The 12084-nt window shown below is 33.1% G+C and overlaps 1 protein-coding gene across 1 annotated transcript; it reads right to left on the bottom strand.

Annotated features, from left to right (window-relative positions):
- Positions 1–1676: 1676 nt before the first annotated feature.
- Cpr49Ab (Cuticular protein 49Ab) lies at positions 1677–11459 on the bottom strand. The gene is made up of 3 exons (XM_073990224.1): positions 11305–11459; positions 10716–11233; positions 1677–2016 (listed from the first exon to the last, which is right to left on the bottom strand). Exons 1-3 carry the CDS (start codon positions 11326–11328, stop codon positions 1773–1775), a joined length of 786 nt encoding a protein of 261 aa, XP_073846325.1. The 5' UTR covers positions 11329–11459; the 3' UTR covers positions 1677–1772.
- Between the last annotated feature and the right edge of the window lie 625 nt (positions 11460–12084).

Here is a 12084-nt window from a genome sequence, read left to right as displayed (position 1 = left end):
AACCAGATTTGCCTAATTTTATGTACTTCTAGGTTTTTTGTCTAATTTTCGAATCGAGATTGCTGTAATTTGGTTTTGTTTGTTTTGTCAGACGATACAAAAGATAAGTTCGGAAATTGTAAATATTGGTCCATGTCCTGGAAAGAACAACGATGACTGGTTTTGCTACATTTTCCTTCTGAAGTGAATCTCAACAGGTAGAAAATCTCTGCGGAGAAAATCTATATAAACAAAAATCAAATGTCGTTCGTTGTCGTTTCGATAATTCTTTTATTGAAATGTTCGTCATAACCCAAATTATTTGAGAAACACTAAAAACAAACAATAGCAAAAAATATAAATTTTTGTAAAAAATATTTGCTAAAACTTCGGCTAATTTCTTAATACCAAAACATGTACTTTGTTGCCTTTAGGTTCTGTAAATGTACTTTACTTTCTCATTAAGAGTGTTATTTAGATTTTTCTCATTCCATTCTATTTTCCATCTTATTATTTATAGAATTCAGTTTGCAATATAATGAGCTATTAATATTTTTTAAATGTTTAGATTATTTTTGGGGATAATTTACGAAGAGAAAGTCCATATTTTGTATATTTTTCGCAATCAAATATGCTGTTTACTACGGTGCACAGTGGTTCAGAATCGTTTTTTCCTGGTCAAAATTCTGTAACTTTTGAACGGATAGAGATATTTTCATAATTCTTTTTTTGTTAGATTATATGAATTATGAATTATAAAAAGTCTAATGAGACCTGGTGATTACAGAGAAATTCAAGGTCAAATTTAAACTTTTAAGTTTTTTTGATATTTTTCATCAAAATATGATTGTTTTTTGTGTTTTTAATATCTTCCTTTACATTAAAGATGGTCAAACATCAATAAATAAACTATAAAAATACCAAAAATAAAAAAATAAATTCGAAAAAAAAAATTCAAAAATTTTTTAAAAAAAATTACAAAAAATTTAATTTTTTCAAAAATTAAAAAAATGCTCATTGGGTTTTCATAAAAATTATATAACTCGTATAAAAACTCATATCCTCAAAAAATGTCCATTTGTGTAAAAAAACTGTAATTTATATCGGAAACAGTATGAAAAAAAACACACATTTTTACCCATGCAATTTCTATAAATTTAGAAAAGTGTTAAACGGACGGAACGGGACTGGAACAAGAGTATATATGAGCTGAAAGAGGAGACTCTCAGGCATCTTTCTGTGAAAACAGAACTTTGTTCCATGATGTTATACAAAAGTTCTAGTCCACCAAATTTGGAATTTCATAAAATTTAGCACCCGAGGAAAAATAAAATAGCACATGTTGTGTAAATGCTACGATAATTTATTAAAACAATTTTTAAAGGCCACACTCCTACCTCCTTATCCTCCTCCTTAATATGTGTACTATAACAAAATTTTGATTTTTGGCCAGGAAAATCCATTTCTGAACCACCGTGCGGTGTACATTTTTACATAAGGGTTAACCTAGAGCCATAAAGAATATCCCTCAATACTTCCTTTAACTAATTCGCATAGAATATGTCATAGAAAGCTCTTAAAATTGTGTTAATTAACGCCAGAAAAATATATAGCTGTCCTGATTTAGCAGTGATTTTTGTAACACAATTTCTGGGTATAGCAAATAGCCTAATAAGAATAGAACAACAACAATGAAATATATTCCTATCAATATTTAAAAATACTTTTATTGCACATGAATTTTAAATTTTCCAAATATAATAATAGACGGCATTGAAAATTCTATAGATTTTCTACTTTTTGTTTGAAGCATTTGCAGCTAAATAAGCCAATAATTTCGGAATGTGAGGCGGAACCTCTGGTATATGATCACCTTGGGCAACAAATCCATTGTCATCGGCGGTGTATTCTACACGATATAAATTGCCATCATCACCGGTGTATTCATAAAAACCTTTTGAACGTAGGCCAGGATCGGTTTGTAGAGCTTCAATACGTCCATTTTCTTCAGCTAAAATGCCATTTTCTGTTTCGTATCTGAAAAATTATTATTTTAAGAGAAGATTAAGGGTTAATAGTTTTAAATAACTGATAAGCCCATTGAATGTAGCATACTTTTAGGCTGATAATAAATATTTTAACATTTTATGGCAAACACTTATGTATGTATACCATAGTCTGTTATGGTAATTGTTAAAAATTTTTTTCTCAAAAATCAATAATGACATTTTTGCTGTAGTTTTTCATTTTCGTATGACCAGAAACAAGTGATTGTTATTTTTGAATACCGAACAAACGCAAAAATGAACTCTTATACAGACAAGCAAGTTAATTTTCACAAAACTGATATTCAAGCTTGATGGTTTGAACACTAATATTACACTATGCAACACTGAAAATGCAAACAACTTCTAGTATGGATTTTTTGAAAGCACATATTTAGACTACAAAAACCCTTGTTGGGTTTTGTCCTGTCAGATCCAGTTCGGATTTTATGGCCTCATCTAAACCGGGCTAAATCTACACTTTTTTGCATTTATCAGGCCTTTATCTCAGAAACGAATAGTAATTTGGCCTTGCTGTCTTTAGCAATATTGTAGCCCTAAACTAGTAGAACTTATCTTTTGAAGAAACCACACAAGAAAAACTCCACCTAGGGCATCAAAATCTATAAAATATAGAAAATTTTACATAATTGTAGTATCGGCTAAACTAGTGGGAGTTGAACCAAGTAACCTTTTGCAAAAATCTTCCAAATAAAGTTCCCAACAATTCTTTAGAACATTCTGAAACTCTAAACTGCTTACTTCTTGTTGTTTCAGCGGTATTTTGCATCATATCTTTTACAACACGTATTTCAAACACAGTTCACACCAACAGTTTATTCTCGCTTTTCGAATTTCACTACATTATTGACATTTTTATTAAATCGTCGTTGAAAAATGTAATGAAAACAACGGGATAGAGGCATTTTACAACTATGACGTGTTCTGAAGAGTTGTGTATTACATTCCAGGGAATATTTTTCCAAACGAAAATACTCAGAAAAAATTAACGGTTTTGGAGATACGGTGCGAAATGTATAAAAATTGTGGTATTTTTGCATATATTTTGAAATTTAAGGCAATAAATGTAGTTTTTCGAGTTCATTATTTCTCCACATATTGTATTCTTGTCCTTAGCTACAAATTTGCTTCAGAGGTCAAAAGAAGATTCGCATTGGTTTCAGAGAAATAGCCCCGAATTTCTTTAAAAACTCAATATTTAACCATGTTTAGATGGGGCCATAAAATCCGAGCTGGATCTGACACAACAAAACCCAACTAGGGTTTCTTGTCATTTGGGTCTGTACTTTCAAAAAATCCTCAGTTCGAATTGTTTGCACAAGATCAGCTTAAAAATGTTGCACAGTGTTATTATCAAAAATATCGTGCCAGTATCATGTAGGGAATATTGGGGATTATTGCCTTCTAACAAAACCAAATATTTTTGGCCTCTTCGGTGAAAAAGCTTGTCGCACTATAGGTGAATTCTAAAGAGCCTTTGTTATATTTCCACATTTGTATATCCTCCACCGTAAGAAGGAGGGTATACTTGTATTTGTCATTCCGGTTTCTAAGTGAAATCGGACACCTTTTTCAAAATTAGGTTTTTGATTTCCTTAATTTATTTAATTTTTTTTGTTGCTGTGGTTATGCTGCTTATCAGCAAAACATTTAAGTATATTTTCAGTTTTTTTACAAACGGCTCCAGGGATATCGCGCCTTCACGGAGAGAAAAAATATTTTTCGCTTTTTTTGGAACAAAAATATCTGTTTTGGTTCCAAAAATGTATTTGTTTTGTTCAAACATTGTAATCCAAATCCAAAAATACCATCTTTTGTTCCAAACATAGAAAACAAAAACAACTTTCGAATTTCCGCAATATTGTAAAAATCGTTAACAATACCGATTGTAGGAACTATCATAATCTAATTTTGTTTACAAAAAGTATTGTCAACCCAGAAAACCAGCCCAGAAATTTTTGATTTGAGCGTATATACCTCTCATATACACTTTTCACATAACTTGGATATAAATGTCGCGTATAATATTGCAATCATTGATGAACACAATACATGGTTTGCTGCATTGGCTCACAACAAAGACAAACAAAAAGCCACAAGCACCCACCACAACATAAGGAATAATTAAACACCATAAGAAACTCAGGTATAACACCAAACCTCAAAGCACAATGAAGATAGAAGAATGAAACAAAACAGAAACAAATAAAAACAAGAGTCTCCTTGTTGATATACATACACACAAACACAAAGATAAAGGCATCATGTCATACAAACAAAACTCACCATAATTGTTTTTTTCAACACGGCATCGAATAGCGAGAGAAGAGAAAAAATTGTCGAAGAAAAGAGAGAACTATTGTCCAGTTGACAAAAACTATTTTTGGATTTAACAAAACCCAATTGTTGGAATCACAATACTACATTTGGGATTTAACAATATCTTTACAATACATATTTTGCTCTTCGAATATTGTTGGATCAATCATATTTTTTTCTCTGCGTGTTGAAAAAGTCGAATTCTATAAAAACTATATGCAAAGAAATACTCATAACTTTATTAATATTGGTCCAATTTGATTTTTTTTTATGTTTTGGTGTTTTATCAGCTATTTAACAAAAAAAAAAAAACACATTTGCACAGTGGGATGAATGGAATTTTCGCGACTTAATATTTAAAATAAATTTTTAACAATGATTGTACTCTTCGATTTTCTTGAAAATTTTTTTTTTGTATTAAACTACGATCATTTACAACAATTTTAAGTCCTATTTGGTAGTGGGATTCGAATGATTACTTTTTTTCTTAATTTTTTAAAATTTGTCAATACAATTTTTCCTTTATACCAGTGTAAAACAATTGTTATTTTACCAAAAAAATAAAAAAATACATTTTTTAACATTTGTTTTGTTGTTTTATTTAAGAATTTATCATAAACATCTTAAAAACTTCTTTATTTTGCGATTTTAAAAATGGTTTAGCAATTATAGTACCACCATAAGTGGGTATTACTGAATTAAGTTGTTTTGCGCCCGCGATAGGTTTAGCAATTGCATATTTCAAATTCAAATCCTACTTCGTGTTTAAATAATCATCCTTTGAAAAAATATCACTTTAATATTTGTTAGATTAGTCGGCTCGGATGCCCAGCCATATAATTCCCGAGCTGTAGTTATTTGATCATCAATTTAGTTAGTTTATTGTCCGGCTGGTACAATAATTGCTAAGTCATTGCTAATCCAATGACGCAGTTTTTAAGATGTTTAATAGCTCATTTAGACTAGCCATAAATCCTCAACTGGATTTAATAAATCCAGTACAAATCTCATTGCATTTAGATATACCTTTGGAGGATTTAAATGGCAGTCAGCTGTTTTTTTCATAGCACAATTACCCAGGTAAATGCACAAGCCCGTCTGATCGAAGAAATAGTTGTAAATTGAATGCGTTTAAAAAATTACAAATTTATTGTTTAATATTGAAAATGTTAGCATATTATGCTACTAATGCTAACTAATGAGCAAATAGAGAATTATTTTATCGTTTAGACATCGTAAATATTAGTCTTGGTAGATTAAAATCAACTTTGTATATCAAAGCACATTTAATTTTTTCGGCTTGTTTACAAATTTTGACATTTTAAATTATTTTTGCTGTAGCAATTCACCGATGCATCTACCTTGTTTCTTGTGCCAGCTTGCAACTTTTTGTATTTTCTAGCAACATGTTGCAAAAAGCAGAGTTGTATACGAGGATTTATGCCGGATTTAAAACAAATCCACTCAATATGAGGATTTAGTTTCGTATGGGAAATCTGGTAGATTTTTGCCGGATTTAGCAAATAAAACCTGATAATGGCCTAAATCCGGCTAATGATGTCATATTTAAATGACCTATAAGATAAATTCCGAGATAAAACAAAAAAACAAATGTTATTTTTTTTTTGGATAATAACAAATGTTTCGCACTGGTATAAATTTTCAAATTTTCAAAAAATAAGAAAAAATAGTAATCAATCGAATCCCACTACCAAATAAGACTTAAAAGTTTTGTAACTGATCGTAGTTCTATACAAAAAAAATCAAGAAAATCGAAGAGTACAATCATTGTGGAAATTTGTTTTTTAATATTAAATCGCGAAAATAGCATCCAAACCCACTGTGCAAAATTGTTTTCTAGTTTTTATTAAATAGCTGACAAAACAGCAAAACATACAAAAAATGTTTTTTCAAATTGGACAAATATGAAATAAGTTATGAGTATTTCTTTGCGCGAAATCTCTGGAGCCGTTAGTCAAAAAAATCTGAAAATATACTGAAATGTTTTGCTGGTGAGCAGCATCATCACAGCAAAAAATAAAGGAAATCAAAACCCTATTTTTTAAGAAGTGTCCGATTTCACTTAGAAGTCCACACATATGTATGTATGTATATATTCTCGATCAGCATAAAAGTCTAAGGCAAAATAACGATGCCCGTCCGTCGGTATGTTGAAATCAAAATACATATTTAAGATACAGCTTTATAATACAGAAGTTTGTACTACTTCTAGAATGTTGGGTACTGAACATGGGCTATATCAGTCCACGTTTTGATTAACACCCCATAGGAAGTTACTATTAACAAAAAGAAATGGCTGAAATTTGATATTTGGCCTTCGTTTGGGGGTTTGGAGAATTATCAGTATAGAAGAAAATTATCAGTATAGATCCCCGTCTTCATATAGCCCCCATATAACGGTCCCTCTTGATTTTGGGTATTGAGAAGTTTTCAGCGTCATTATGAAGCCGAAATGAATAAAACTTGATACTAAGTCTTCGATGGGAGTATTACATATTCCAGAATAGAATTATCAGTATAGATCCACATTTTCAAATAGCCTCCATAGAAGGGTACCCCCGATTTTCGGTATTTTGAAGGTTGTGGCCTCAATCTCAAACCGAAATGGCTAAATGTTGGCATTTAGTCTTCTAGGGGCATTTTAAACATTCCACCTGAAATTTGTTGATATAGGTCCACGTTTTCATATATCCCGCAGAGCAGGGTACCTCCCGATTTTCGTTATTTTGAAGGTCTTGGCCTCAATATCCAGCTGAAATGGCAGAACTTTGTATTAAATCTTCGACTGGGGTATAAAACATTCCAGAAGAGAATTGTTGGTATAAGTCTACGTTTTCATATAGTCCCCGATTTTCGGTATTTTGAAAGTTTCCCCTTCATTTTTTAACACCGAAATGGCTGAAATTTTGTTTTTAGTCTTCGATATTGGAACACAACATTGTTACAGATAATTGTGTGTGTAGATGGAAGTTTAAATATAGCTCCCATCACCGAAGTTGGTCCTCTTATTTTAAAACCTCTTTTTATATTAGGTGAGGTTCTTTCCTTTTTTCATAGCGGATGTCGAGAATGACAAGTTCAGACCCTGTTTCAAATGAACAGAGTATCTCCTCGGTCTTACAACACCACTTGTAAACAAGTTTTTCATGGCTGAAATACTCTGAAATGCAAGCCAACATTACATTGATGGGATTCGCCATCACCGATAGTTGATGGCCTAGTCAAGGATTAATCCACAGACCTTCTGAGTGCAAGGCGGACGTGCTTACCACTGCACCACGATGGCTCCCATAGATATTTCCTTCTTCGACATTGGCATTTAAATCAAACTTATGCCAATTTTCATGGCAGTTATAACACATACATACGTGTTTATTGCTTTAGTGACGCCTATCCCGCTCAATTACAATCCTATAAGGCAGTATTATCGCCTTTGTACTTTTTACATACATCTACCAAATCATGTAAAGAGTCGGGACACACCATATACAGATTCGAAGATCATGGTTCTTAAAACCTATATGACTCCATTTTCGCATGACATCTCAAAGAGTAAAGCGGTAGGTTAATGTAATTTTGAATTTTTTTTCTTTATATATATTAAGGTATCTTCTGATGTGTTCGTATTGCAGATCCATACTATTTACTTTTTGAGAGTCCTATACTATGCCAACATTCCCAAGAAAAAACTTGACGGTGTTGCTATATTTTCGGAAAATATCCCAATTATAATAAACAAGTAAGTAAAGTCTATAGTCGGACGGAGCCACCATAGGATACCCTATACCACTATCCCTGGACAATCGCTCTCCACGGAACTTCTTTTCAATGATTGTGAAAATTTAATTATCAAATATCAGAGATCAGAAAAGTTATCTAGCATGACAAAGACATTTTTGTAGCATGAAAGGAAAATTTTGTTCACACAAACTAAAATGTAATGAAACCCACTTATGTAGTACTACTACTTCCGTTGTTTAACCGCTACGTTATTGAAATTTTTACCAATTTCACACAAAAGTTTCAGTCCATTTAACCCGCTAAGTATTATCTGATCTTCACGTTGGTTTGTACGCTTCTTCTTCGTCATAAACTCAAACTTTGTTTAAAATTTTGCGGGTTATTATTTTGACCTACAGAGCCGCTACAAAATTGGTTAAAATTTTGTTTTTGGTCCATTTCATCCCCTGAACATTTCACGATCATCACCAAAAACTAATCATTTCTATTCTGGGCCGAACCCAACCTCCTTAAAAAATTCGTTACAATCGGTCCATAATTGCGGCCATAAGCTTGTTTACAATTTTTAATGGACGGACACACATCGCTAAATCGCTTTATCTCGTCGAGATATGAATTTTGGCATACCAAATAAGGGTCTAGGACGAATATTTCGTGGTGTTACATACACTTTTGGAGAGACAATATGTAGCATGGGATAAAAAAGTGGTTCTCTACACAGAACCCATTATGTATTAGGCAGTAGGCCCGTTATATAGCAAACAATTTATTGCAATTTAAAGTAATGGTCCATTTCACCCGCTAAAGAATATCAGATCATCATTCAAAATTGTAGGCATCTTTTTCGACCTATACTCTTACCCGGTGCAAAATTTCCTGACTATTGATGTATAATTGCGACTTCTAGCGAGTTTAGTATTACACTACAAACAAATAACGGAATATATTAGGCTGTAACTCTGTTATCTGATCATGCACACCAACATAATTGGCATCAATTGAAAGGTCAAGCGTTCCACTTTCAAGTATATCTCACTTGTCCGGAATGTCACTTCCAGGAATTAAGATATAAGCTGTATATTAAAATTTTTCACAATTTTCACACAAAAGTTTTGGTCCATTTAACCCTCTAAATATTATCCGATCGCCATCTCAAATTGCAAGCTTCTCCTTTGTGATATACTCTTACCTTATATAAAATTAGGCGTTGATCGGACTATTATTGAGACCTACAGAGCTGCTAGAAAATTGGATAAATATTATGTTTTTGGTCCATTTCACTCGCTAGATATTTCACGATCATCACCAATAAGAATAGGGATCTATTCTGATCTGAACCCGACCTCCATACAAAATTTCGTGACGATCGGTCCATAATTGCGGCCTGGAGCGTGTTTACAATTTATAATGGACAGACGGACGGACTGACGGACGGACACACATCTCAAAATCGCTTTATTTATTTATTTATTTCATAAACAACTTTATATTAATTCAAGCCATCGGGCCATCTCGTCGAGATATGAAGAATGGTATACCACATTGGGGGTTTCCGACGAATATTTCGCGGTGTTACATGCATTTTTTCCAGAACAAACTTATAATACCCTTTTCCACATTGTGGTATAGGGTATAAAAATGTACAAAAAAGTGTCCAATTTTTGCGATCATCAGAATAGGTTTGAATCAAATAAAATTGAAAAATTGTACTACCCATGCAAATATTGCGCAGTTTTTTGGTTTAGTTTAGTAAAATGGAACATTCTGATAAATCCTACAACAAATTTGACCCGCGCTATTTGGGACGTGGTTTCAATTCTCAACATGGAAAAGTTAGCAAGAACTTTCAGATAAAATCAAGAAATATTCCAACAAAAACGTTTTATAAACTTGCTTTAAATGACTTTTTGATTTCGTTAGATCCCTTTTGAGTTTTGAAAATTGTCTGAAAGCAAATACCAAGTGATAGACATATTATTAGGATCGATAAATTAGAAAGGTCGTTGAAAATAGTTGGTATTTTAGCTCAAGTTTAATTTTTTAACTATTCTTGCAGTACAAATTTAGGCTCACAAATCCACCATAGTTGACCACATGTATCATAAATGTTCGAAAATTGGTCTGGAAGATGATCGGTAGTGTATATATGGTCCCATACACATCCCTGAAAGGATACTTCTCTCATAGCAATGAGTGAACGCCGATTCATATTCGCTCAATGATATGGGACCTACTTTTTATCGCCGAGACCTAACACTACTTACATGGTTAGAATACTCCGGAAATGTCGCCTACATTACGCTCAGGGTTATTTTGCCACCGTTGGAAAGTATAACGATTTTGCACGGCCTGGAAATCGAACCCGGGCTTATAGAGGCCAAATTGGACCATTGCACCACGGTGGCACCCTGCAGGGTAATCAATGTACATATATCTATTACTAGAAATTCTACCAAATCGCAATCTTGTTTAAAACTTGTGGAAAGTATGTAAGAAAATCATTTGCAAATGTTTCATTTTGTTTGTTTTCGTACACTGAGTAGTTTAAAAAATAGGATAACACATACTGTACACAACACTTGTACTTACAAATAATGATAGCCATCCTCTTCGACCTTGTCCTCCAAGCGGATAATCGCCCAACCATTTTTTCCTTCGCCACTACCTTTGCCCTTGGGTAAGGGTTTTGCGGTTACAGCAGCAGCCAAAATGCCTCCATTACCCGATGACGGTTTTTTAATACCTGAACCAGCTGCATTTCCTCCACCATTTGCAGCAGCATTACCAGCACCACCATTACCACCGCCTCCACCACCACCAGGGCCCAAACGATTTTTATCCGGTTTATAAGGATTAGAATCGCCCTTATAACCACCATCAGGACGATCATCATGTACATATTTTACATCCTTGTGTACATATTTGCCATCATTACCTCCCCGATATTTACCATCACCAGCAGGACGATATCTGCCATCACTGGCAGGACGATAGCGACCATCACTTTTCGGAGTTGGCCTTGTTGGTGGCCTTGGTGGGGGTTTGTAGCGACCATCATTTTGAGCTTTAACCGCAACACTGACCATGGCCAATACTAAAAGCCATAACTGCAAGTTTGAAAATTTAACAAAAATTAAAATCCTTTTTTATTGAGACGAGCACACACAATGATACACACCAAAGGCCTAAATGTTCTCCTCATTGCGTTATTGGTAATATTACTTGTTTTTAGAATAGTTTTTGAAATGAATTGGTTGTAATGATTATCCGTCTATTTATACCGTACGCTTGGCTATAAAAGATATGAAGCTAACGCTAAGACAGCTGAGATCCAAGTGCATATAATGTCATTTGTGATAATAAGTGATATTCAATCGATTATAATTCACCAACTGTCCGGTTGATTGTTTGTCTACGCATTCATCTGTTTTTTTTTTTTTGCTGATGTTTCAATTTTATTTACAGGGCAAACTTGATAATCTGATTGATACATATGAACGAGAACAATTGTTTCATAAGTCGAATTTAGACTTCCAAGGCTCCGACATTTCGTCATATCCTTCCAAATAGTTCTTCAACCTCAGAATTGTAGTTGTCATCTTATACACTTGGTCGAGTCGTCAGTGTCAGAACATAAAAGTTGCCCTTTACTGCTATTGCAACTTTGGTTGTTTCTTTCTCAATTTCTGCAAAGGTGACTGTTTTCAGATATAGTCTTATATATTTTGCGGCAGTTTGAATGGAACGTTCCACTCTTTTATTTGTATTTCACATTACCGGGAAAAGGAATGTTTTCTTTTAATTTGAAAAGTTTATATTTATGCTATATATCACATATTTATAGCGATATTAAAATATGGTAACCCCAATGGTCGATCGCATTTCAATATATACTGGAAGATTTTTTTCAGTATATCACAAAATTATAAATCCGCTTTCTGGTTAATTGAACCTGGGT

This window comes from Musca autumnalis, unplaced genomic scaffold (assembly GCF_047663935.1).
Source record: "Musca autumnalis isolate F117 unplaced genomic scaffold, ASM4766393v1 scaffold_5, whole genome shotgun sequence".
Lineage (NCBI taxonomy): Eukaryota > Metazoa > Arthropoda > Insecta > Diptera > Muscidae > Musca > Musca autumnalis.
This window is presented reverse-complemented; position numbering and strand designations above follow the sequence as displayed.